This window comes from Mastacembelus armatus, chromosome 5, assembly GCF_900324485.2.
Source record: "Mastacembelus armatus chromosome 5, fMasArm1.2, whole genome shotgun sequence".
In the NCBI taxonomy this organism is placed as follows: Eukaryota; Metazoa; Chordata; class Actinopteri; order Synbranchiformes; family Mastacembelidae; genus Mastacembelus; species Mastacembelus armatus.
In genome coordinates, this window is record NC_046637.1 from 3,623,181 (window position 1) to 3,650,005 (window position 26,825).

Here is a 26,825-nt window from a genome sequence, read left to right on the forward strand (position 1 = left end):
CACCGCAAATCCACGCACAACTGTAAACCCTGTGTGTCTCTAACAGACGCCAAATGCACCAATTCATATCTGCATAAGACATAAAAGGCAAAGCGTCAACATGTGATGTCCTGGGAATGAGATCAGGCTGAGATATACTGAGATAGTGATGTCCACAGGTGTTATAGGCTGACAGGTGCCTATGAAATAAATCTTTCAACCTCTTTTCCCAAGTGAAGGGTAAATTACAGATAAGCTGAAGCTGATGTTTTAGACTGTTGGAAATATTTCATCCATCCTCTTTATTTAGTTTAACAGGATTCGAGATTGACGACTTCTGACATTTTTTGGACTGAGGTGTTTGTGTGTTGGACAAAAGGTTTGGATGATTCATTCAATACACTATATAACAGGAACAGGCCTAACAGGAAGGTGATTAAAACAAAACATTTGCCTCATTTTGCTGTTTCTGTCCATGTGTTCTGCCAGAAAGGTGAAGCGTGACTTTGTGTGTGCTGACCTACTGTCAAATGAAGATCAGCTGTTTCAGTGACGTAGGAATTCTAATATGCTTTCACAGATATGATCAGGACACAAAGCACTTTCAGGCACTGTATAATTTGTCAAGGTTGTGTGAGTCACTACATCATCAAAACACACCTGAAGTAGCGCTACCAAGGCCAAAGCATCCCAGGGGTGGCTCAGCGTACTTCACCACTTCACTCTTCATCTCAGACTTATAAATCGCAGACTTCTTACGTACCTGACTCATTACCCAACAGGCACAACTAATCAATTGCAAACATGGTAGGCTATAATAACATTTTTAAACTCCCAGCTATGCTGTTCTGCAGCTGTTTTCTTGCTTTCAGGGTGGTCAAATTACATTTACTGACTGCCCACATTTAATAGGATTGCGGCAGAAAACAAAGCTGCCCAGCACAGGCAAAAAGTAAACAAGAATAATAAAAAGAAGAACAACAATAGATAGAGCCAGGAGGGGAGTGGGGGGGGGTGGCTAAAGAGCAAGCTGGAAATATGGAACCACTTAGGCCCTGGGAGCACACCCTATAAAGGGTTAAAGATGGCCACGGGATAAGTGGGGCTTGTTTATCGCAAATTTGACAGTGGTAGTTAAATGGTAGGTTTTCCCTCTGACTGCCAGTCTGGGGAAGCAGACAAGGCTCTCTGCTCTCCTCACCTCAGCTCTCCTGACTCTGCTGTGTTCTCCTTTTGTTGTTTATGGCCGCCTGCCTCCTCTCAGCGCTAAATCTTCTATGTGAAACACGACAAAGGAGGAAAGGATTTTCTCTTCAGTCTCTCCTGTCTCCTCTCACCTTCTCACTCATCGTTTTCATCGCTGCTTGGGGCCTGCAAGATTATCTTCACTGCTTCATCTCCATACAGTCCTTCATCTTTTAAACCACTGTCTTTGCCCTTTTCCCTGCGTGCTTCTTTCGGTCCCTCGCCGTGGAACTAAACCTTAAACCTGACACCCCGGAGTCCTCGCAGATGTCCGCAGCCTGACGCTGAAGTGGGCACTTTGCAGGAGCCCAGATGCATTTGCGACTCTTTGCCATTGTGATATCGTTGCTATGTGAGGTGATCAGGATGGGGTCTGGTGTCGTGCAGAAGCAAAGCGGTGAGTACGCTGGGAAGATGGCACGAAAAGGTTTTTGGGATTTTGGGCATTTCTGTAGCGTCTTCTGTTGTGAACACTCCTTGATTGACGAGCTTCTGTAGATTATAGAAAATAAACATGAAGAAATGATTACATGAACAAAACAGAATACTTCACAAGACCATACACCGATATCACGTTCCAATTAAAATACGTCAAATAACTAGCAACTTTTGGGAAGCGTAACATTTAGAAATGTTTTTGTGAATAAAACTAGAATTGCACGTCATTTTCATTCATATATAACTTTTCACGTTATGGCATATTATATACATATATATCAACACGTATTCATCTGCTCTGATCCAGAAAATAATAGCGATAAATGAAGAGGAAGATGTTGTTGGTTCAAAGACACAAAGAAACACAGACACACACACCCTTACCATATCCAGCAGCTGCTGTAAACACTGAACCAGCTAAATGAGGTATTTGTTGTTTCATGGCCACTTTTTCTTCCATGAGTCCAAATCTAGAAACAAAACACTTTCACTCTGCAGAATATGCTGAATGTGGATCAGTGAAACCAAATCACATTTCGAGAATCAACCGCTGAACTGTCACGTTGCATCATATCACGCTCTGTATCAGCACACACACCACAGTAAATCTAAAAACATCCTAACCACAGGGTCACAGGTATGTGGTGACCCTCACACTTGCCAGTGTGGGGTATTTCCTTAGGAATTTGGCTAATAGAGGGGGGATCCGGTCTCAATTACACCATCAGTTTGGCTTCTGACAGTTCCCTCTTTGGCCCATCAGCCAACCAGAGGTGAGGCATTACATAATGATTAGAGGGCTGCTTGGGGCCATCAGGTGCCGCTGTCTCTCATTCAAGATAATGGCATGTGACAGCAAGATTATGCTTTTTCAAACATAGTAGTCAGACTGTCATTTTCCAACAAGACCATATATGTTCAAAGAAATGCATGAAGAGAAACGGGCATGCTGAATTGTAATGAATAATCTGAATTGAATCATTTATTACAAAGGGACATGCATAGTTAAAAAAAATACAATAAAACTAGAAACCTAATAGAAACCTTTTTATGTGTAAAATGTCATTGTCATACTATGTAACAAACTACTGACTGAAAGTTTTCCTGTGCATTGAAAAAGAAGCAACAGAGCTTACTACTAAATCCTGTTAGTACCCAGATTGAGACATATGATGCTAATGGATCAGATCTTGAGGTCTCAAAGGTCAAACTGTGGTTGTGGGCACAACGGGTTTACTCACTGTCAGAATTCATAGCTTCAGACAAGAGAGATTTGTGTTGTCAGATGATTCTTCCCTTCCCCCTTTATCCTCTTTTTCCTCTCCTTTCACCCTCTGTCACATCTGGACTCAGTTCCTATAGTTGTTAACACACACACACACACACACACACACACACACACACACACACACACACACACACACACACACACAAAGCTGAAAAGGTTTGGAGTGTTTTGGATGTTGAATTGTAGAAGTCAGGAGATTAGACCCATTATTACGTGCATTAGTGCTCCTTGTGTTTCTAGATGTGAGTGTTTTACAGGAGAGTTCAGGTCTGAGGAGAAACTGATCAGAATCTGATATAAATCGTTTCTCTGGTGGAGCATCCAGACGCAGCTTTAACAACATTACACAGACGTGTCTCTTCATGTGAAAAACCGACGCACCAACAGTGAATCCAATCCAGTCTGTTCAACTGTATTTTCACTTCATGTGTTTTTCACGTGCCAAAATGACATCTAGGGTGCAGATTCTTGCTTCTACTATTATGTGCATTTCCCAAAACAGTCAATCAAAGAGGTTGATGGACACTGGGCTATAGTTACATAGCACTAAGCGACTGACACAGGACGAAGTTAAGTGATGTAGTTTATAGTCTGTGTTAGGAGGAGGCTCAGGTCCGAAAACACAGATCTGAAAACACAGATTTTACTTTTAAGCCAGACCACAACTTTTTATTAATCCTAACCAAGTAGTTTTGTTCTTAAACATGAGACTGGGAGTGTCTTATTATCATAACTCTGTGTTCATGATGGGTCTGGTTAGTGTGCTGCTGGAAGAGTGTATTATTGTTGAACTGATGAGAGACATTAAGAGCGATCAGTCTGTATTTCAGTGAGTGTATATAAGAAGAGGAAAGGGAGAGTGACGGCCAACAGACGTGGATCAGGAACTCTGAGATTAGATGATCATCGCTAGGCCTGTCTCTAAAGTTGAACAGTTAAGATGTGAAGGACAAGACCGACAGCCGGAGAGGAAAATCTTATAAAGTCTGCAGGGACGATATGAAGATATGACACTCTGAAAAACCTTTTAAAAATCTGCTGTTCTTTAAACCAGTCAGTAAGGACTGCCCATTACTTTAACGTAACAGACCATCTTGCATCTTCTTGTTAATGTACACGTTATGATGCATTGTGGGTATTTTGGCTGTGTGTTATTGGGAAAACACACCCAGAAAAGGAATTCTTGCTATTTCTACCTGTGAAGCAGAAAAGGGTAATCCCACCTCAACTCAACTTCAGCTTTGGGATCTCTTTGTCTGCAACGTGGGCTCTACATCTAATAAAATCTAATAAAACATCTAATAAAATGGCACATTTAGTCTCCTACTAGTGTCTGTATGTAACAGGGGCACTGGTAAAAAACAGAAAAACACTTTTAGTCTGATCCTGTCGAGCAAAACCTTAAAATATGGAAACATTCACAGCAGATTCTAACATTAAAACAAATATATAATCATATAATCATTGCTAATCATTTGCCAACTTTACATTATACATTTTTTCGATTTTTTTTAGTTGTTGCTCTCACAACATGATTGTGTGTTTATCATAGCCATTAATGAATAATTTAATATAAGACTTTATTGCTGGTGTTTTAGTCTGGAACCATAATGTTAAATCATTAAATTCTTTCTCCAGATTCAGTTTTAAGGTAGAAGTCCCTTTTAAAATGCAGCATGTTTCCCTGAAACCCCAGTGGAGCTTGTTACACCTGGTGCTTGTTAAAAAACCTGTGCAATCCCATATGAGGTCAAAGGTCATCATTTTATGCTACCTAAACCTGCCACTCCTCTTAAAGCCCCTAAAGCCTGCAGATTGATAGCATATGTGTAGAGAACAGTTTTTCAGACGATGGGTCGAGACCCCAGAGTGAGGTCCTGAAGCTCAGTGCAGTGGGTAAGTCTGGAAAATCTGCTTAGTTCAGCTGTAGACTGGACTTTTCTTTACTCATTCTTCAGTTTTTCCTGTCTGTTCTCAATCATTACCATTACTGAGCACTAACCCCCCACCACACACCACTCATTTTAGCACAGAAGCTCAAAAATAATGTACCTAAAATAAAAAATGTTCCCGTTCTTCAAGCATTTTGGAACCAGTTGTTCATCGTGGCACTAAAATGAGTCCAGCATAACACTGAGTCTGCAACGTCCATTCAGTCTGAGCTTAGTCTTATATATTCAAGCTAAAACCTTCATTCATTCACCCTCACCCAGTCAAATCACTCATCAGGAGGTCACTGTGGTACGTCCATGAAGAAACTAGTTTAATCAGCTCCTTGCACTTCTCATAATGTCTTTAAACAACTTCCTATGCTGCTGTTGAGTAAACATTTCAAGTTCGTAAAAAGCAAATATACAAACTTCTCAAATCAAAATCGACGACTTAAGGAGACCCTACATTCAGAGAGGTGATGATACACATCGCAGTCGGAGAAAGGATCTGTGTTTCTGCCTTCTGTGCGATGGATCGCTCCCTGCATGCAAAATGGCAGCTGTAAAAGGCGACCTTTGCCCTCTGCTGAAAGCTGATGTCAGGTCTACAGGACTCCCATGATCATTCTCTCATCTGATGAATTACACATTCACACCAGCAGCTGCTGGGAAAGAAGCAGCCAATGAGTCCCAGGGGTTAAGTGGCTGGTCAAAGTTTTTTTTTTTTTTAGCACAGTTGCTGTTAAAGTGCTGAATCAGGTTTCATGATGTAAATTTCTATAACCACATACGATGCATCATACTTTTCTCCATCAGTACTTTCTTATTGTTCACTGACCAGTTCAGCTCAAAACAAACTACTTTGATGGTTTGGAGTTGGATAAACAAATATCCAGTCATTCCTGTAGCAGAGGTTTATTTTTTATTTTCACTGAGCTTCAGTTCTATTTTTATTAATATTTACACGTGTGAGAGCTGCAGGGTATTTGTGAAGGGAGGGAAATGGTTTGAGTGGGCAGATTTATGAAGGAGCAGCAGTGTATTAGTGAACACAACCTGCACGTGTCAGAAAGACAGATTACCGTAATTACTGTCTAAATGCTGCCATGCTTTGGGTTTTACAGCCATGTCAAGAAACATAACTTATTTCTCTAACATAGCTCAACATGCATGTTTAATTACTTCCCTTCAGTTTATCTATAGAAGATATAGATGTTTTTTTCCTTCACCTGGACTTTTGAGGCCTGTTTTGCTGTTTGTTTACTCCCCTTCACAGTGTCTGACTGTCCCTTTTCTTTTTTTAATGAATCTCATTTTTTGAACTGAGTAGTTTGGCTTCTTTTGGAAAGCTGCTTCACCTGCCTGTAACGTGTCAGCAGTTTCTGTGTGTATTTGCCTTCAGCTGAAGTTGAGATGTGTCTTATTGCAGCTTCATACAGTTCAAAGCAGCGATGTCTGTTTGCAGAAGGGATAAAGAATGTAAATAAGAAAGCAAAACCATCTGGTGAATTTGTACAGTCAGATGCAGGTACTCGTGTGGATCAGACTCATGCACACTCACTGCCTGTCTTCACCTCCTCAGCAAACTCTTTCCATCCCTCTTTATTTCATTCCATCTTTCCGTCCCACCTTGCCTGTCTTTCAGTATCCCTTGTTATCCCTGATTGGAAGCATTCCTGCTGTGTGTGTCGAATCCTGTGTGTATTTGGGAGCAGACCTCTGTGGCTGATATAATAAGACTTACTTTGGCTCAGACATAAGCCTGACTGTCATGCTACCAACATGTGAAATCTATCGGCACTGAGCCGCACAAACTGTGGACGGACCTCACTCTGTGCGCCAGAAGAAAAGAGTGTACTTTTTTAATTTCCTCAGGATATTTGATAAGTTTTAGAGTCATGAAGAAACACAAATTCATGCTGACACACAAGGCACAGGACCAGCAGACCTACAGGAGACAGCTGCACACTGTGCATACTTCTCCCCACACGGTGTTAAACTGGGATACTGTGGCTTAGTGTCAATGTCTCCCTGCCTGCAGGATCTACACATCTGGATTTCAAGGAGCTCAGTGGAGGATTTTTCATGGAGTCTAGAAATTCTCCTGTTATTGTCAAGGATTTGTGATGTCTCCTTTCCTTCCTCCTCGTCCTCATTCTCAGGATTCCTCTTTCCTTCTTACTTACCCTGACTTTTATTTTACCTCCTTCAGCCCACAGGGAGACATCAGATGACTGTCGGAGCTGTCTGGAGTGTTCCCGTGACAACGGCTGCATGCGTTGCCCCGATCGACTCTTCCTGTTCCTGCAGAGGAAGGGGATATCTCACCATGGTACTTGTCTCCACACCTGCCCCGCTGGACACTTTGGACAGAGAGGGAAGGACGTGAACCAATGCATGAGTATGTTTCCACACGGATTTAAAGGGTATCAAGTCCCCCATGACTCATTTGTCTGGAGGCCTAAACAAGTGTAGGAAATAACTGTTTTCTTACATGAAAAGTTCACAAACAGTGTCAGTTTACAGGATTCCTCGTTTACAAAGATGCACCTTGTCTAATGCACGCCAGAAGCATACTGTCCTAATCAACTCTAAAAACTTTTCCTATGAGCGTGTAGTTTCTGTCTGTATTTATTAAAAAGTTCACTGGACTAAAGAGATGCCAAAAATCCCTCTCAAAGAACTCGAGACATTTTTCTTTTCCGACTGCAGCTGCGAGTTAACTCAGCTCAATATACACACTCAATATTATTAGCGTATATTCTCATCAGGCCTGACCTTAGAGCAGCACAGACAGGAACAGTACTCTAGTTTACCCCCTGACACACACAAAGCAACAGGGTCTGATGACTTGAAGTCTCTCGGCTCTAGACGCTGCAGCGGGAAGTTTTCACCTAAAAGACAAAACACTGCAGCTCTTGTCAGTTTCTTCCAAAACAAACTGTTCCAAATTTTTTATTCACGATAGAGTCATTTTCTGATGCGGTAACATCCGGTAAGTTTAAGCAACTACAGTACGTTCGGCCTTTAGCAAACAGTCGGACTTTATTTTGACCTGTGGTTTTCTGCAGCACGTACCTGACTGTGGCAACATGTAAAAAAAAAAAAAAAAAGAAGATGAACAGGAGCCTTTAGTTTCCCCCAGAGCAGAGATTAGATATTACAAACTGTTTGTTGAGCAGATGTGTGATGCTGTCCCTCCTCCCAGAGTGCAACGCGTTGGAATGTGAGCAATGTTTCAGCCGAGACTTCTGCACCAAGTGTAGACCCGGCTTCCAGCTGTACAAAGGGAAATGTCTGACCAGATGCCCCAACGGAACCTACGCAGACCAAACAGACTGCAAAGGTAAATACACACTGCACTTACAGCTTTCAATATTAGTTACTTTTTATTTTATCGAGATGTGATTTTGGTGTCATGATCACAGATTTACATGTTGAGATAACTGACACAGGCCACAGAGCGTTATTGTTGTCCAGACTATTGCAAACACATCAGTGAACCCCAGTGTTGCACAAGGCGGCCTGTTTCTCATTCCTTATCAGAGAAGAGTCTCCCAACAAACGCAGGAATGTTTGACTGAAAGCTACAGTGCCCAGCTGTTTTAGAAAATTCAAGTCTTTTCAAAATGAAACTACATTTAATTCATGGACAAATCCCAAAGACTGTACTAAATAAATGCAACAAAAGCTGGATAACTGCAACACGTGAATGCCTGGATCAGGCTCCTCATCACGTCTGCCACGTGTGCAGAAAAATGTTAGAAAAAAACGGCAAAGACAAATGACATAATGAGAAGCGTCATGCTGAGAACAAACATCAGACACAGGCACAGGTTCATCCTCATGTGATGAGGTAACCCAGGGTGTACAGAAGTGATACAGATGCTGACTGATGTGCAGGGCAAAGACACATCTGCACACAGACATTTACAAGCGGAGGTGATCAATCAATCAAAACACATGGCCGGATGAATAACTAGCCGCTCAGGATAAAGTCACAAATAACCTACAGTACTGACTGTTTAACCTTTCATGAGCTTCATCCTATTTCAGTGGCTGTTTGAAGCTACTGTCTATCATGAACTGAAGGCAGACTGACCAGAGCCAGATATGAAATAGGTCTGTGCTGTAATGGAGACTTTGTTGAAGCTGAGAGGTTTAATGAGCAGCAGAGCTGTTTTTGTATATTCTGCTCCGCCTATCTGGCTCTGCAGGATTTCATGTGTGCATGTGTTTGTGTTTGTTTTATCTTATATCAAGCAGATTTTAGTAATGTGACTACTGATAGTCTGCACCTGTTTTGGGGAATCACGCTGTTTTAGGAAAGACCATGAAACCACTGCTTTCACATGGATCGAATCACCGTCCTTAAGGAAGTAGTAGCATTTCTTAAATTTTAAAATCATTTTATCATATTAAATCCTGCTGATGGCTTAATGATACAAATGCTGCCTTTGTTTGGGGCAGTGTGTCTATTTAAAATTTTCCTCTGAGAAGCAGTTCCTATCTTCCTCTGGTTGTGTGAGCACTGATACTTTCTCATCATCCACCACTGGACTAAACCTTTTCTCATATGGAGCCAAATTTTCAACGCAGCACACGATTCATGTTAGAAGTTTTAGAATTTATCTTCATATCTCAGCGTGTATCATCCCTCCCTTCTAAGTAAGTGAGATATACTGTGTTTTTGAGCTCACTCATCAATCGACGCTGCTCGGGACTCCAGATTACTCCTCTGCCGTCCACCTGCAACATCTGCAGCTACTGTTGTGTCTTGGCATCGTGACCACATCTGGTTTTAATGGCGCTGTTAAGGTTTCATGTCAGACTGTTGGTACACACCTCAAGCAATTCCAGAGCAGTCACTGGAAATCTATTCATTAAAAAAATCTGACAAAGATAATGATGATTACCAAGAAATGTTGTCCAACCCTGCCTGGGGCAGCTGGTTTTTCCACTGTGGGCCTCGTGGAAAGGCTGACATCACTCATCAGAACCCGTCACTGTGAGTGTAATGCCCCGTGCATTAACGCCTCCACTGCCGTGGGGTTGCCAGGGGTCTGGAGAAAACATTGTCTCGTATATTATTACCACTCGGTGCGTTATGGTTGGAATTTATTATTTTTGCTTCATTATTTCACTTTGCCTTTTTAAACCCATGTACTTTAATCAAGCCATTAATTTTCAATTAAAAAGGAAAGTTCTTCTGGCTCTTTGGGCCAAGCAATGAAAACATTTATCATAAGTATTAACAGCTGACCACTTTGGGGTCTTTACCTGAATGTCTGTGGAAGTGTGACCATGAGCTTCCCTGGATGTGTTGAGGTTTAATCAGGTAAATTCATGCAATTCAGATTTCTTTGTGTTTGACATTAAGATATTTTTACTCAGCTCATAGAGTCTCCTCCTAATCCTCTCCCCTCACAGACAAATGTGTTCAGCTGGGAGAGTGGAGCGAGTGGAGCACCTGTCTCCATAACGGCCTCACCTGTGGCTTCAATTGGGGCAACCAGACCAGGACCCGAGGGGGCGGGCCATCCGGGAGAACACCTGAAGAGAAAGCAGCATCGGTTTGCCCGGCCTACACCGAGACGCAGAAGTGCAAAATGAGAAAAGTGTGTCCCACAGGTGAGGAGGGAAGGAGGGAGAGGGAGGAGATGAAAACAGTCGGTGCGATGAGGGGCCGAAAGGTTAAACCGTTATTGATGAATTTAACAACCACCATAAACAAACAACAGCACACAGTCTGATACAACTGATTCTTTTTTCTGCTGAGCTGCCAACATCTGTGGATTCTCTACATGGTTTGGTCTTGTGTCATGTGCTTTGTTGACACACTTGTGCAATTTATAATGCCAACTGGGACCCTATAAAGAAATTCCAACATGTGCTACTTCTAATAAACACTTTTAGGCTAACATTAATACCCCCCCCCCCCCTTCCTGGAACATTAGTGCTATGGGAGGAAAACTTACATTGTGCTGGTCATTTTTGTTGTTTTGACGCAGACAAACTTTCCCAGGTTCAGGGTTTCTCATGGGTGGGGTATGGAAAACGTCACACTGCAGTGTCACTGAGCTGAAATTACTGATATGTTGATGAATCAAACATGAGCAAGTCATTTCCAGTGGAAAGTTTTGAGTTTTAAAAATGTCCCACCCAGCTGTGCTTTTCTTCTGCAGCATAAACTCATGAACATTTCATAGACATACAAGTCAGGATTTTCACAATGAGCTGTTTTTCTTAGGCTCCATTCTGAAAGAGCCAATAATTCCTCCAAATTAAACAGCAAAACATGTTGTTGTAACTGCTGTTTAGACATTACAGACATGTTGTTTTGATCTGGCAACGTTCACAGCACAACATCATTTCCCTTTACTTTGAAAGATAAACCGGTGATGGTGAAAGTATGGGTAGGGTCAGGGAAACATCACGGTTTAGGCTAAAAATCACTGCTTCATTATGAGAGGAGGACCTTCGTTGTCATGGTTACTAAAATAAGGACATTTTTAAGGTCAGGGAGCTGGTTAAAATAAACCGACAGTAAACAAACCGCGACAATCTGTGGCACGGTCTGATGGTGTGTTTACTCACCCTGTCCCCTCCCTGTGTGGACTGACGCTGGTTTGGGCCTTTTCCTGAATCAGCTGATTGCTTCTCTCAGGTGCTCAGATCTTCTTGCATTGCTGTTGACAGATCCAGATCTCCTGGTCCGTCATGGTCAGCGCTGCTGCTGCTACAGCAAGGAAACACACAGGACATGTAGAGTCGACCTGCTTGTGTTGTGGTTTTTAGTTTGAATCACTACAACGCCACATAAACACCACAGGCTGCTGAAAAAGTGAAGGGCTGGGACAAGGGTGACTCCTGTGTCCGGCAGTAGTGATGTTTATGAAGGAAAGTTTTGGAGAAAGTGACAACAGTTTGGAAAGAGAACATTACTAACGCAGTATTTTCTCTTTAAAAATCAATGTTTGATTACATTAATGAAGGGGAGTCTCACTAACATCCTCACAGATGTAGTTCCAGACTCAGGCTTTCTGCCCTGAGTCCTGGAAACATCGTGATGGGAACGAGAACAGATTCTTGTGTGATCTCCTCGCTGGGCTCTCCATGGCTAAAAAAGGACTTGTACTTCTTTATGTTTGCTGCCTTGTGAGATAAGATCTAAAAACATCACACCATCTCAGCTTCATCCAGAGCTTTATCCAGGGATATCCAGCCTCTCAGGTCTCAGTGAGTCTTGTGGTGATAGGAGTAATCGTGTGCAGGGCATAATCCTCCTCATGTGTTCCGTGTTTTCGAGAATCCAAAGGAACCTGGCATTAGATTCCAACCTCACAAAATATGTTGAAAGCTCTGTTTTGTGGAAATGCCGTCAATACTGGTTAGATTATACCGAAGAGAAAAAAACACTAGTTAGTCTCTTATCCTTAGACTCTCATCAGCAATAGAACCATTACATTGGAGACAGTGTCTGCCTCTTGTTTTTAACTCTGCATTAAATTAATGATGAACTTCATACGGATATTCCAAAACATTAAAAACCAAACTTGGCAGCGGTTTCTGCTTCCCTTCCAAACCCAAGCTGTTGTTGTGACCTTTTATTGTTCCATATTTTCTTCGTCTTCACACAAACTTGCAAGAAGCTGTGAAACATTTAAATGGCGCAAAGGAATGTGCTGTTTCTAACTTTGTCCAAATTGGTGAGAAAGTCGACCGTGTTTCTGTTTAAAGCTCTGCAAATACTCCCCTGTCATTTTCTTTCTTCCACAGTGCAAGGCCTGTCATTCAAAGTAATTATCATTATCACTGTCAGATCGTGTGTCCGGTGGCATTAGCAGAGGAAGAAATCTGATCCAGCAGACTCTGGTGCAGGGATCGGGCCCGTGAACCTAATAGCACACATCTGGGGATAAAAGGCTGCTGTGGCATCTCCCTCACATTCCCCTGTTATTCCAGATTAGATAGTTCTAGTCTTTTAATTCCTGCTCTCTTGTTGTCTTATTGTTTTCAGATGATGATGAAGGATATGAGTCTCATCTTCCATCCCCCCTTCCTCTCCTCTGCTTTCCTCTCTGTCTCTTCACGGATGTCACAAGCCGACAGACGCGTTTTTTGCACGTTTTCCTGGCAGTTGAACAACATCTGACATGAATAGTTAAGACGTTACGTTGTCAGGGTTTTCCTTGGCAATACAGACACATTTCCATTTATATCCAGATTTGAATGAGTGGTGGACCAGTTGTGTCACAGGCTCAAATCCCAGTTCAATCACTGTAGGTAGTGGCAAGTCATGCAGTGGCTCCCTGCAGTGAGCAATACAAACCACTGTGCTGTGTTTTAGTGGCTAATAAGCCTTGATCACATAAATCTGTACCTCTAAGTGGATTCCCATGGTGCATCTTTCATTGTCCCACCGCAGGACAAATGTCTGTGTGAATCCAGTCAGTTGTCAGTGGAGCTGAAGTACGTAGACGTTTGTTACTGAGCTCTTAACACAAAATGCAGCTGAGACTGATGAGAAGATCTTTCATATTGTGTTATTTGGTCATAAACCAAAGTATGAACGTCATGAACCAAATTTCATGGCAATTACTCTAATGGTTATTGATACATTTCACTCAAAACCACAAATGTCAACCTCATGGTGGCACTGAAGAGAAGGTCAACGTAGATGTTTCTCAGAAGAAGCCAAAATTCAGACCTGCTGGTTGCACTGCATGAGAAGTCAGGCGATCACTAAAGTCACGAAGATTCATCCCCTGGGCTCCATTAATGTCTGCACATAATCCTGTGGCATCATTGAGGTTTCGGGAGATTTGTTTCCTAGCAGGGATATTCCCAGATCATGAAGGGTCTGTCACACACACAATAAGCAAGATTATCACAAACATGCCTGTTCCGAGAAACGTTACATGTCAGCGTTTTCTTTTGAGAGACGCAGCTTTGTCAGTGCACAACTTTCCCCTCTGTGGTGCGGAGCATTAGCTCAAAGGTAAACTCAAACTTAGCTCAGTGTTATGGCTCAGTGAAACTCTGGGTCTGGCCATGACACCAGACCCAGCTGCAGTTGCTGGATGACAACTGTGAGCTGTGGTTGAAAGCTCTCAATTATTGTTAAGTGGATCTTTTGTCTTTAGATCTCTTTCCATTAAATAGTGTCTATTTTCAGAAAACGTTGACCTCTCTGCACTCTACATCGGATCTCACTGGTATTTATAATGACATTTTAGCAAATATTCAAAGAATGAAGATGTTGGGATGCTTGAGGTGGCTCGTTCAATTCACGACTTAATAATAATGATTGAGTTTGACTCTAAAACCATCAATAATCCACTCAGATCATTCGGCACAGACGTCTCTGACTGAGCACTACTGGGTCTCGCTCTCACGAAACGTAAGTGTAAAGTGTTAAATAGAATAAATCTCTTACTCTTTGATGTTTCCCACATCCTGCCAGAGCATTTTTGTCTCTATTTCCTTTGATTTGTTACAGCCCTCCCATTTAAAAAAAGGGAAGACACATTGTAAAAATTAAGTGCTGTCAGCTCAAGGACTTGATTTTACAGCATTTTAACTCACAGGGGCCAGGCATCAACTCTAGATGTTATTTCGTCTGAGGACGTGTCCCACTGCGGTGGGCCAGGATGGCAACTCGCTTCTACTGACGACACATCACTTCACTTTTACCAACAGCAGGTTGCGGAAAAAAGCCGTGAGACCTGGAGTGTAATTAGTAACCTGGCACTGCAGGGTAAAGGGGCTTTACACCTGTTCAGCTTCAGGCTCTGCGGACATTTCAATTAACCACCAATCACAAGTGCCAGGATTTTACAAATCAAAACGGTCTCATTTTTGTGCCTCGCTGTGTGGAATCAGGTATCCAGCTCGTAAACAGAGCAATCAGAACAGATAAGACACCAAGATGTTTTTATCTATCAGAGTCAAGATGCCACAAATCGCTTCAGGGCTGTAAATTAGTCCTCGTAAGTGGAAAAATATCACCTCACTCGCTGTGTAATTGTACATGTTCTGTCCACATGTTGCTAGCTCAAACTGCCTCTTTTTAAATTTGGTGTGCGTATATATTTGTAAAATGACTTTGTGGCTTCAGACACATGTTTGGTGTTAGTGTGAAGGCTTATTAAGATGTATTTATGATGGTGATAATCTCCCATAGTCAGACTGATTTACTCTGCTCCCTTTTAAAGGAAGAGACAGCACTAGAGTTCTTATTTAGGACATAATGAATTTCCCCTCCTATAAAACTGAAAGGCTGCATAGCTCGTGTTTTATGATGCAGCACAACACAAATGCAGTGATATCTATGGTCGACGTCCAGCATTATGCATCTGTCTTGCATCTGTATAACAACAGACTAAAACAACTGTGGCTGAACTCCCCTATCAAATGTCCATCCCCCTTTATTATTTAATTAGTGCTGTAGCACATTGTTTTTAAATTCTCTAAAGTAGACGTGAATGGATATAGGTCATAATACAAATCCCATGTGGCTTGTTGCCTGGTCATTACATGTGTCGTCTGAACGCTGAAAAGAAAGCAAAGATTCATTTGTATTAGTGATTCGTCCTGGGAATAGAGTACGGCTGCAGCTGCACTTCACTATTTAATGTAGTAAATGCAGTAAAAATCAATTACAGGCTTGGTTCTGTCCCACAGCACAGGCATGCATCTGCACGCTACAGCTAGCTAGTCTAGAACAACATCAAGACACATTATGAACACAACACCCAGACCAGACCTGTCCACTGGGATTACCAGGTCTTAGTTTACATACTCAGTCCATCCCAGCGTCATATCATACTATAAAAAATGACCCACAGAGTCCAGTCCCTGCCTGTGTTTATAAAAAATAACTGAAGCTACAGACTTCTTTATTGTAAGGTCAACTGTCAAGGTGCAGGTTTGAAAGATCACTGCCACCTTCAGATTTTGAAATATGAAAGATATCTTGGCCACACTGTCGCTCTGCAATGCACAGTTTCTCTGACAGTAGCCACATACTCCACATACACACTGATCATATCTATAACCACCTGTTGGCTGCTTGTGCAACCACAGAAGCTTCAGTCCTGCTGATTCCAGAGTCCAGTGAGACAAAAGGCCTCCTATAATTATCTCTGGCATCTATCAACAGTTGATGAGTTGCATGAAAGGACCTGATGACCTTTTGACTAACCTGCAGGTAGCAATGTGGTTGGTGATCTGTTGAACCTATGAGTGTGTGACAACGGCAAACACTCGGGAACATTAAATGGCCACATGCACTACAGTCACACGACTTGTGCAATTGTCCTTTTGCTAATAAAACTGCTGAAACACAGGCTGGGGTTCAAACCCAGAACCTTATTGTCTGGAGGCCCCGGGCTGCATGACAGTGGGACAATAACTACAAAAACGTTAAGCAGAATAAATTCACCTGTGTTTTTAGAAACGCAGTACCTCCAGTACGCAGTATATTTACGCATTATATAGTAGTAGACGTGTATAGTGGCAGAATTGGCCCATATGTTTGTCTCCCAAAACGGGAAACACAAGGGAGCCATTTTCTCAGCCTGGAGCTGTTACATTACCAATGAACCATGAGTGACTTTATTTAGGGGTATTTTTTTTTTTTTTTTTTTTGGGAGGGGGGGAAACTGTGATATTACCCAGATCATTTTTTTTTTTATGGGGATATGAGCTGATTTTCTGGTCTGGCACTGTTAGCACAACAACAGAAACCAGCTAATTTAGTTGTAAAGACACAAACAAGGCACAGCCTGGGGATTTCTGGTGGTCCTCTATGGTATCCATGTTCCACTGCTGTAACCCGACTGGGAACCTTTAATTTACTTGGCTCCCTCCAGTCCGTCCAAATGTCCTCTCTGCTGTCCAGTGACAACATGTGACTATAAACTTTAAACTGTGTAGCTCCACCTTCCTGTGCAGTCAGTTTTAAGATTAATGCAGGAAAAGGGAAACATCTACTGTAACTGCATCTGCAGCACTAATGGAAATGTAATCAGCAGAACCGATGGTGTTACAGTCTGTGATTAACCAGCAGCGTTATAAAGGATGGCAGCTCAAATCACCAAATACCAGCTATTTTTAACATTAACGGGAAAGTTTCTCCCAAACTAGATGGAAAATACGGGAAGTGTAAAACAAGGGCTGGAGTTCAGGAACAAAAAGTTTTTTCATTTGTTTTTAGATGGATTAATGTTGGGAGTTTGACACTCATCATTACATAAATGAAGTAGTGAACAAGTTGCATCTGTGCTCTGAGACTGAATCAGCCCTGAAAACCTTTGGAAAGGTTTTTAAGCAGCTGAGACTTTGGTGGATTTGTTTTAAATTGATTGATTTATTTCCGCTGCCCTCCCAAGTTCACTGATGCCCTTTGACCGTGAAGGTAGAAGTACTCAGATCCTTAACTAAAGTAGAAATAGAGTGTAGAAATACTGTTCCAAATAAAAGACCTTCAATCTAAATATTACTGTAGTAAAATACAAAAGTGTCAGCTTGTGAATTTCCCACTGGGGATCAATAAAGTTTGATGATTATACAGAATTATCAGATAAATGTAGTGCAGTAAAAAGTACAAGGTTTGGCTCTGAGATACCTCAAAGTAGTACAGTACTTAAGTGAATACTTACCACTCAGATGGTAGTGTGAAAGAGTGGAGCATGATAAATGTTGTGTGTGTGTCTGTACTGTCAGACATGTCCGGCTCTGTCTGTCGGTCAGTTGGGGAAGTGTGGTTCAGGTTTCCAGGGTCATTTTGAGTTTTTTTCAGTCCATCACGGGGAACAGATGTGCACTGGTAACGGTAAAGTGGTGACCTCTGGCACTGAGGGAACTATCATGATCCAAATTGTCCCTGATTTAAATCAATAGTCGGCCCAGAAAACATCTGAGCACTGAAGTGGATTAATTCTAGGTACAAAGCTGCTTTCATGAAAGATTCATGAGGCTGATGTCCAAACCTCCTCTAATGCTTCTTAATATTTCATTCAGGACTTGTCCTTCCTATTCCATCAGAAGGCTGCTTGACTTTCACTACACAGACGTGGCCATAAAACGTAAATAATGGATTCCAGAAAAACAACATCAGATCTTTGCATCTGGAAAAACGAAGGATGGATCCAGTTACTTTACACTCTCGATCGTTTGGGCTCGTTTTCCAAAAACTTGTCTCTGGTTGAGTTTTATTTCTTTAAGTGCATTAACTCACCAACGTTATTTATTAACTATCTGTTCCCATGACTTTATACACACATTAGGACCCAGAGCAAGATGTTCTCTCACTTAACCAAATATACTGTATCTGCAAAGAGGCGTTAGGAGTCACTGTGCAGCTCGCTATTCATCTTCACTGAGGGACGAGAGGCATGGGACTGCACCACACTTCAATCTTACACCCACCAAGCAGTCAGACTAATCGTGGCTGACAGACAGGGAGCTGTGTGACATCACACACTGCTGCTTTAACGTGCAGTCCGTCCAGTGCAGAGCTCAGTAGCCTTCTCATTCAGCAACACATGGATCTGGGTAGAGCTAAGTGTGTAACACAACACAGCCAGTGAGCTGAACGACATTTTCCCAACTATCACATGCATTACATTAACGCATGGTGATCCCAGTGCAGACGTAGCCTTGAGCAACTAAAGCCTGGACAACAGGTAATCATTAGAGAACAAGGAGCTCGCTGTACGCTGCTCTTTTTTACTGACTTTCACTCCTTCAACAGATTTTTGGAAGCAGACCTCATGGACAGCTAGTATTGAGACTTTTATTCCTCTGAGAAAAGTGTTTCTAACTGGAGTCCACACATTTCTGAGTTAGAGATTGATTTTGGCAGCATTCAGTCCATTTCTACATACAGGTTTTCTTAAATCAGAATATTAAGCATTCAGGATGTTCCACAGGTGGTCCTTGTAAAATGTGTTGTGAAGCACTGAAGGTACGAAAGGTGCTCAGTCATTCTGCGACCCGCGGGCACATCTAGTCTTAAGAGAAGTACTGTACAGGACACCTCGCTGGGCTGCTGTGTCTTTCAGAGCTCTTAGAGCAGACCTCATTAAAATTTATTCCTCTTTCTTACTGCACTGTGTAATGACAGGGAAGACTTGCTCCTGCTGCACCTGCCGTGATATTTTATTCATGTCTGAGGTTTACAGTATGAGAAAACATCTGGATCAGTAAACATTTGCATGCTATGATCACATCTGCTGGATGTTGATGATCTGGTGTTATATGTGGGGCAGCTGTGGCGGAAGAGGTAGGGCAGGTTGTTGTTGTTGTTGTTGTTGTTATTCTTGATTTCAGGATTGTAGGTTTGAAAGAAGTTTTCATTTCTCATGTCACTGGTTCCCAGGAAGAGCAAGAAAGGTGGGACAGGGTTTTAGATTTTTACTGCACCTGTGCTAACACAGCTCTTTAGCTGGCTGGTACACTTTGATCCAGGCTAAAACATCTCAACAACATTATTCAATATGTTGCCATGATATATAAATATCAGCATGCTGGCATCGTCACCGTGTGCACATTAGTATGATGATTTTAGCATTTAGCTCAGAGCAGCCTCACACACACACCAGCAGAACTGCAGACTCTTAGTCGTTTATTCTGAAGCAGCTGACAAAGTGCAGATGCTGCTTTTCAACGCTATCCTGCTTCATATCCATATAAAGTCACCCAGTTAAACCAGTGTGCTACTGTTGGCTGCTGGAAGCTGCCCAGTAAAACCACTATGGCTGGACCTGAGCAGCTGAAGACACAAATCTGCAAATTTCAAATTTAGAAGCTTGTCATGTCAGTTTTCATCTAGAGCTGCTGTGCTGTAGTGTGTGTTTGTTTTCAGCCTCAAAATGTGTGTGTGTGTGTGTGTGTGTGTGTGTGCCCACATAGCTTCATCCTCATTCTAAGTTCATGTGGATTTATCGTCCTGCTGATGTACAGTACTTTGGTTCCCCACCACAACATGTGGTTCTGAGTGTAAATCTGTGTTGTGCAAGTCACAGGAGAATTTATATCAGCATTTCTGAAAAATCCTCTCACTTTTTATCTTTGTCTAGTAAATTTTTTGCCTCCTGAGACGTGGCCACATCTCACTTGGATAGTATTTTGATTTAAAGGGTCAGTTCACTCAGTTCATGAAAAGACATGTTTTCTTACTTGACCTAGATCTAACCCTCTTCAGCCATAAGAACAGGCTGGAAGTGATCAGAATCATGTTTGGTGGGATATAAAAATCTGAAAAAGTCTCCATACCTAAATGATGAGGTTGTTTGTCATCACTTTCCAAAACTAAATGACTCACTACTTTCTCTGATCTGACACCTTGAGGGTTCGGATCTTTCAGAAAGCTAAAAGTGTCTGGGCTAAAGTTTGGAAAACATTAAATTCTCAGTGTGAAATCTGGGTGAAAGTCACGTTTTGTTTCAAACTTTCTGACTTTGTCCCCGAGAGGTTTTGTGATGATACGCACAGTGTGAGTGGAGCTAATGCTAATGACTTTGAATCTAACTCATTTAATTTAATTGGCTGCCATTGGACTGTAATTCTCAGTAAAACATACACGTTTTCTTTAAACATGAAACAAAGTTTTTTGTAAAGACTTTTTCTCTGTAATTGTAATTGATCATTTTGGAGGCTGCAGTTTCTGCAGAGAGCTTTTTCATAGAAATGGACAAAATAATCGTTTGTTTCTTGTCTGACTTTGGTGAAGAAACTTTTTAAATATCTGATTTTAAAATCAGGGTTTTCCTATAGAGGTGTATAACACAGTGAACAGCAGTTTATTTTTTTTTGTTGTTTTAAAGGGAGGCTTGATTAATAATAAGTAACAGTAGATTTTCCCCTGTGTGACCTATGTGCAGAGCTCTTTGGAAACTCTTTCAAAAACAATGGAAAAAACTCCAACCTGGACACCACGATGACTAAAACCTTCCTCAATGATCAGCAGCATCTAGAGAAAAGAAAATCCAATGCTCGTCCTCTACAGCTCGTCTCTCATCAACAGGAATTTGATGTTAAACTACAATGGATGGGGCATTGGGATGCACCAGCACAATGCATCCTGGGTGTTGTAGGATTTTTGGGAATAAGTCATACGGCATTAATAACATTTCTTTTGCTGTTTGATGACATAAAGGGCTGAGCTGTAATAAACGATCACGTGTGGAGCAGTGAATTATTCCTTTAAGTTATTACTCAAAGTCACTGGCTCATATTTTTCACAAACAACAGGCTCCAACAAAGAGACGTGTAGAGCACAAACAACATTCATCCTGGGCCTCACCCACACCGTCATCGTGCTGCTCCTCCGACCACAAACACAATCGGGCTGCGGGTTAAAAGGGACTGTTCAGCAGAAGTGTTGGAAACGTGCTGAAGTTTTGGCTCCATGTACTCAGGTCAACAGGGCTGTGTATTGGTAACACATGGAAGAGCTTGGTGTCTGTTTTCAGTATCTTAACAGAAAAGTTGACCATCAGGGTGATCCTCCAAACGCTGAGAGCACCCACTGAGGAGTTTCTGATGTGGTTGAGCATTTATTGTTCTGGTTTCAGAGAATAAATGGAATTCAGTAGAAAAGCCGCAAAGACAGAGTGTGGTTCTGTGTGAGTACATGCATGATGAGCGAGTACCAGTTTGTCTGTCTGTGGTTAGGTTGGTATGTGATGAGCAGGGATGTTTTCCAGCACAGTGCGTGATTCGGTTAAGATGGCCGAAAGACGCTTCGCTCTCATGACATACCAGCTACAGCGCATCTGGTTCACGGTCTCCGGTTTGTGTGCGACAGAGAAAGAGGGACAAAAAGACACCTACAGCAGCTACGAGCTGAGCACTGCCGCGTATAAAGTCCATTTGTGCTGAACTCCATTCAAGGTTCCACCATTTTGCAAGACTTTTCACAACATTTCAGAGAGACGGTGCACTGGATTTGGTGAAAATCTAAACTGTCACTGTCCCAGCTCCAAAGAAATGCCACTGTTATAACAACACAAAGCATTGTATGGAGAGATTTTACACAAACCACAGAGATTTTCACTACTGGTGCAGTGATTTAACTCACTTAACGACAACAGAGTCCAGAGCAGATGTAGAACTTTGTTGAGTCCTGAACAGATGAAAATCTGATGCCAAGAAGAGGTTCAGACAAGAGACTGTGCAGTCAAGCAGCTGTGAATGTCAAACACTAAAAAAGATTAGAGCTATACAGCACAATCAGGCCCCGAAGACCATTTAATTTTCTCTACAAAGCCGAGGATGTTGCCTCTTTTTGGCATTTGACATTGTGCCAGTAGGAAGCCGAGCAGCAGCAGCTTGGCCTGATGGACCAGCTGCAGCTTTCAGAGTGTGGTGGTGCCTCAGTTCCCAGGGACCTATCTGCCGCCACGGCTCGTCGCTGTGGATGTGTCGGTGTTTTTGCACAAATGGTCCGACAGCCTGCGATGCTGAGTGAAGCAGAACCTCATCCTCTTCTCCTCACACATGGATCCATCCATGCGACCCAGCCAAACACACACCATATGAGCACATACACCCATCAATACTTCATTACGTCAAGAAGTATGACCATGCATGTATTAAGAGGAAGATGAAACCAGCACGTGTACGAGTCTGCTAACTCTCACAGGACATTCATGGTTTTGATTTAATAAACTTACTAAAAACATGTTTTCAGCAGTCATCACAGGTTATTGAGTGTAGAACCGGTGGGCAAAAGTGGTCATTTCATTTTACTTAAAATCAAATCTACAACATAATAAAGTGAAGAGGTCTCAATACTTTATGAAGCCAAAGGAACCCACAGAGAGAAAGTACCGAGGCACCTCAGGACAGCCTGTCTTAATTCATCAGCCACTGTGACAGCATCAGGGAGAGATTAGAGGAACGGCAGGATGGCAGAGGACGAGAGGAGTGGTTGGGATGGAAAAGGAGAAGAGGAGCTGATTGATTTAGAGAAGAGGACGAGGAGAGAAGACAGGAGGGGATTTAAGGACCCCATCTTTAAAAAAGGGCCCTCATTACTAATGAAGGGCAGATGACAGTGGGGCATTTTGGCATGGCAGTGCATCCTCAGTGTAACTGGGGGAGGTCTGATATAAACAGAGAGCTGAACCTCTTTTTCATCACTTTGGCACAAGGAAAGCGACAAGCTATTGTTCAAAACAACGTGTGTCTGACTCTCCAGCGTGGAATTAAGTTTTCACTGCTCGAGTAACAGCAGCCGTGTCATGCAAAGCAGCTGGCCTGCAGTCAAAATGTCAGCTTGAGACTTTCTGCAGTGGTTTGTGGGAAATCCAGCATCGCCCTCCCAAAGTGCAAGTGATGTGCCCTCGCTCTGAGTGATGTGAGACCCGCTCTTCACACTGGAGCTGCCTCACACTGGCGGTTTAGATTGATGGATGTGAGCGAATGCACGACAAAGACAAAGACAAAGTCAAAGTCAAAGTCAAAGCACCATCTGTATTTTCTTTATCTCTGCAACAGTTCGTGCACGACGTCCGTCCACATGGTTCGGATAGAACAAGATGGAAAGAAAGCTAAAGGGAAAAAAAAAAAAAACCAAAGAAAGAAAGAAAGAAACCGTAATTCTTCAGTCGCATTCAGTCAAAGTGTGTGTGTGTGTGTGTGTGTGTGTGTGTGTTTTTTAACTCAGTGGGAAACATCTCATGATGAGGTGCAGGGAGAAAAATTCAGCAGAACAGAGAATGAAGGAACAAGAAGTTCTACAGTAAAAAAAAGGTCCTGGTGGTCTTCACCTCATTTCAAACATTACCCATGTGCCCACAGCCTGAAAGGACCCGTGACTGTCGTGATCTTACTGTTCACCAGGTTTTTTTTTTTGTTTGTTTTCCAAAAAGTGTGTGACTGGCGACTGTTTGTCGCTTCCTACCGTTAACTTATTTTTAACCACAGTCACGATCTTCTCCTAAGCCACATGAATTATATCATTTTTTTATTTTTGTAACACAAACGACAAACAACGTTGTTCTGCCAGCACGGACCAGAACAGAAAGCATTTGCAAGGCGAAGGCAAACAGCCTGTTTTGTGTCTCAGCGCTCACCTGCTGCTCTTCCACATGTTTCCAGCTGTTTATCTGCTGTTTCATTACTGCTGGTACTTTAAACGCAACGTAACGAAAAGAGGGAAATGAGACTGTGCAGTTTGACCTTCTGCTACTGAATCACAGAATATACTGATTATGGATAATTAGCTCATTTTAAATGACGATAATAAGGTTTGGACGCACTTTTCAAACAGAGATTTTATTAAGTCCTGTAGAAGTAAAGCAGAAGCGTCGACTCGGCTGCTTATGTCTTCTGACCCCTTCGCTTCTTAGACACCTTATTGTATATTTCAGATTTAATTCGGCTTCCAGCTTTTGCTTTCTGTTCTGCCTTCCTGCCTGCGTTTGTTTTTACTCTGTGATGCTGTACCAACCTCTAAATCAGCATCTGTGCTGTAGAAAATGATTCCACTTTTAAACCGAAGCCAAAGAAACTGAAGGTCTCTATCACTGAACATTAAAACCACATTTCCTATCTGGGCCGAGTCCCGATTCACCAGTGTGAGACATCTACATAAGACTTGTTTAGACTGACGTGTCGAGTGTATCGAGAAACATTGGAACGTTTTTTCATCAGGCTCAGAAACGATAGTTTTGATCTAAACAATCACAGGCTTTTAAAAATGACAGAGTCCGTCTGTTCACAGCAGCTCTCATGTCAGGTCTGTGTGGAGGGGAGCTGGAAGCTTCTTCTCTATCTGTGTTCTTATTTGCCAATTCCCCTCTTAAAGCAGCAACGCATCAGCGAAAATATTTTACTGACACTCGTAAGACCTGGACTGTGCACAGACCATCAGCAGATCAGCTCACATGATACTTCACAGTATTTATCCTGGACCTGAAGCTCCGAAACACCTGAGCAGCATTTACAGTTCAGCTTTTAAAAACGAGCTTTTCTGCAGTTTAGCACATTGTTCAAAGCGTTTGATGAAATGTGAACAACTGACAGTAAAGTTTTGGCGGTGCTTGTTTTTATGTGCGCTGTAGGTGAACATGCACTAGTGTACTTGTGAGGCGTAGGGTGCAGACCAGCTGTAGGAGCATTACTCACGTCTGCTGATGCACAGTGGAATTCTGGGAACCTCGTGAAGCACGCACATTCCTGTTGAAACAGTTCAAGACGGTTTTATGAGATGGAGCATAAGGTGAACTCTGACCTGATACAGTATATTGTATAATCTAGTATAAGACACATGGAGCGTTTATTGGACATCTTTTCATAGAGGTGCACTCTAACCCTCTGCTGTTAAAGGGTAGTGTCAAGAGTCTGTACAAACACAGTAAAACAGACTGAAGCTGAAATAAAAGTCTGGATATGGCCTTGGAGTCTTCCTGACTTTATTAACTCTGTTTGGCTAAAAGGGAAAAAAATACCTGAAAAGTGAGAAAACATGCATTTGTCATCACCACTAGCCAGAGCTGCTCGGCCTAAATAATAGTAACAATAATAAATACTATCAGTTTGAAATCAGCAGTAGATTGTTTTCAAGAGGGTGACAGCAGCATCTCTGTGCTTTCTATACGTTTCTATACGTGATGGTGTCTATGAACGTTAATGTAAAGAATGCAGTTACACAGCTGTAACGAAATGCAGATGTGCGATGAACAAAAAGCTGATAAAAAGCCAAACTATCTGTACTATTTACTGTTTTTGCTGAGCTGTTCTTCGTGTGTCCTGCCAGAGAGAAGAAAGGCTAAAAAAGGACGTGGAAGGAAGAAGAAAAAACGCCTACGGCCGCACGCCATCGACAGTGTCGGCCACTCGCTGAACGAAACAACAGTTCCTGGCGGAGAAGACGGAGATCCCTGAGGACGAGACACCTGACACAGTCAGCTGCTGCAGTCATGTTTCTAATCAGCCTGTACCACCTGAAGCTTTATTAAAACGCACAGTCTCGTCCCCTACAAACTCAAACCGAAGAAATCTGTAGATATTAGGTCTTTGCTGTGATTGTTGTGACAGATGAATCAAATTTCCACCCAAGAAACGCTGCAGTTCAGTTGTAGCCAGTAAACATGGATGGATCCAGCATTTATCTGGAAGCAAAACAACTGGACTCCAGTGAGAATTTAAACAATCTGCAAATGTCTCTAAATTGTCAACAGCTTTATCTGAGCAGTTAAACTCTGAAGTCCTCAGCCTGATAAACAGTGATGTGTGGTGGAACCACCTGCAGGTGACGAAGCAGGAATAATGGTGTGACTAGAAAACATCAGCTGATGATAAGCTGCAGTTAGTGAACAGGCTTGAGTCATTTTGGTGGTTTATCACCTGATACTTTCTGTGGGTCTTTTCCAAATCAGTCAAGTTGTGCTACAAACATGAACTTGGAAACTAAAAGGAAATAAAGGTCAAGCAAAAGAAGTAAGTACAGAGGAGCTGCTCAATTTAAAACAAAAGTCAATATGTCTAAGAAGCACCTGACTCCTCACCTGTGAACTCCAGCCTCTGAGTCATCTCGTTAAAGTTCACCCTGTGGTGTTGAGTCCCAGATGGTGAACTGTTAGACAAAGTGTCGCCTGATGTGTTTGGGCCTGGAAAAAGAAGGGATTCCCACACAGACCCTTGTTACCTGACGTGTTTCAGTATAAACAGGCTGTATATGTATGTGTGCAGTGGACAGCAGAGACGGCACACAGTGTGAATAAAATATAGTACTCGGTCATTTGTCAGCCTGTCTCATGTCATATTGCAGAAGCTGATGTGCAGCTGATGGAAGGTTGTGTCTTTTTATCGGTTAGCTCTATATCGATCAGCTCTATATTTATCAATATTTCTATGAGGAGATGGGATTTTAACCCACATGAACGTATGTTTCAATAAATAAATATATTGATGCATCTTTTTTGTTT

General features: G+C 42.2%; 1 protein-coding gene across 1 annotated transcript; it reads left to right on the forward strand.

Moving 5' to 3' along the window:
• The first annotated feature begins 1,183 nt into the window (after positions 1 to 1,183).
• rspo4 (R-spondin 4) lies at positions 1,184 to 25,782 on the forward strand. The gene is made up of 5 exons (XM_026306270.2): positions 1,184 to 1,621; positions 7,094 to 7,282; positions 8,090 to 8,227; positions 10,312 to 10,512; positions 25,655 to 25,782. The coding sequence occupies exons 1-5, from the start codon at positions 1,537 to 1,539 to the stop codon at positions 25,780 to 25,782; spliced, it is 741 nt and encodes a 246-aa protein (XP_026162055.1). The 5' UTR covers positions 1,184 to 1,536.
• The last annotated feature ends 1,043 nt before the right edge of the window (positions 25,783 to 26,825 follow it).

Coding starts and splice junctions, on each gene's coding strand:
- rspo4 (XM_026306270.2), top strand. CDS start 1,537: ATGCATTTGCGACTCTTTGCCATTGTGATATCGTTGCTATGTGAGGTG. Junction 1,622..7,093: donor TGTCGTGCAGAAGCAAAGCG/GTGAGTACGCTG, acceptor TACCTCCTTCAG/CCCACAGGGAGACATCAGAT. Junction 8,228..10,311: donor AGACCAAACAGACTGCAAAG/GTAAATACACAC, acceptor CTCCCCTCACAG/ACAAATGTGTTCAGCTGGGA.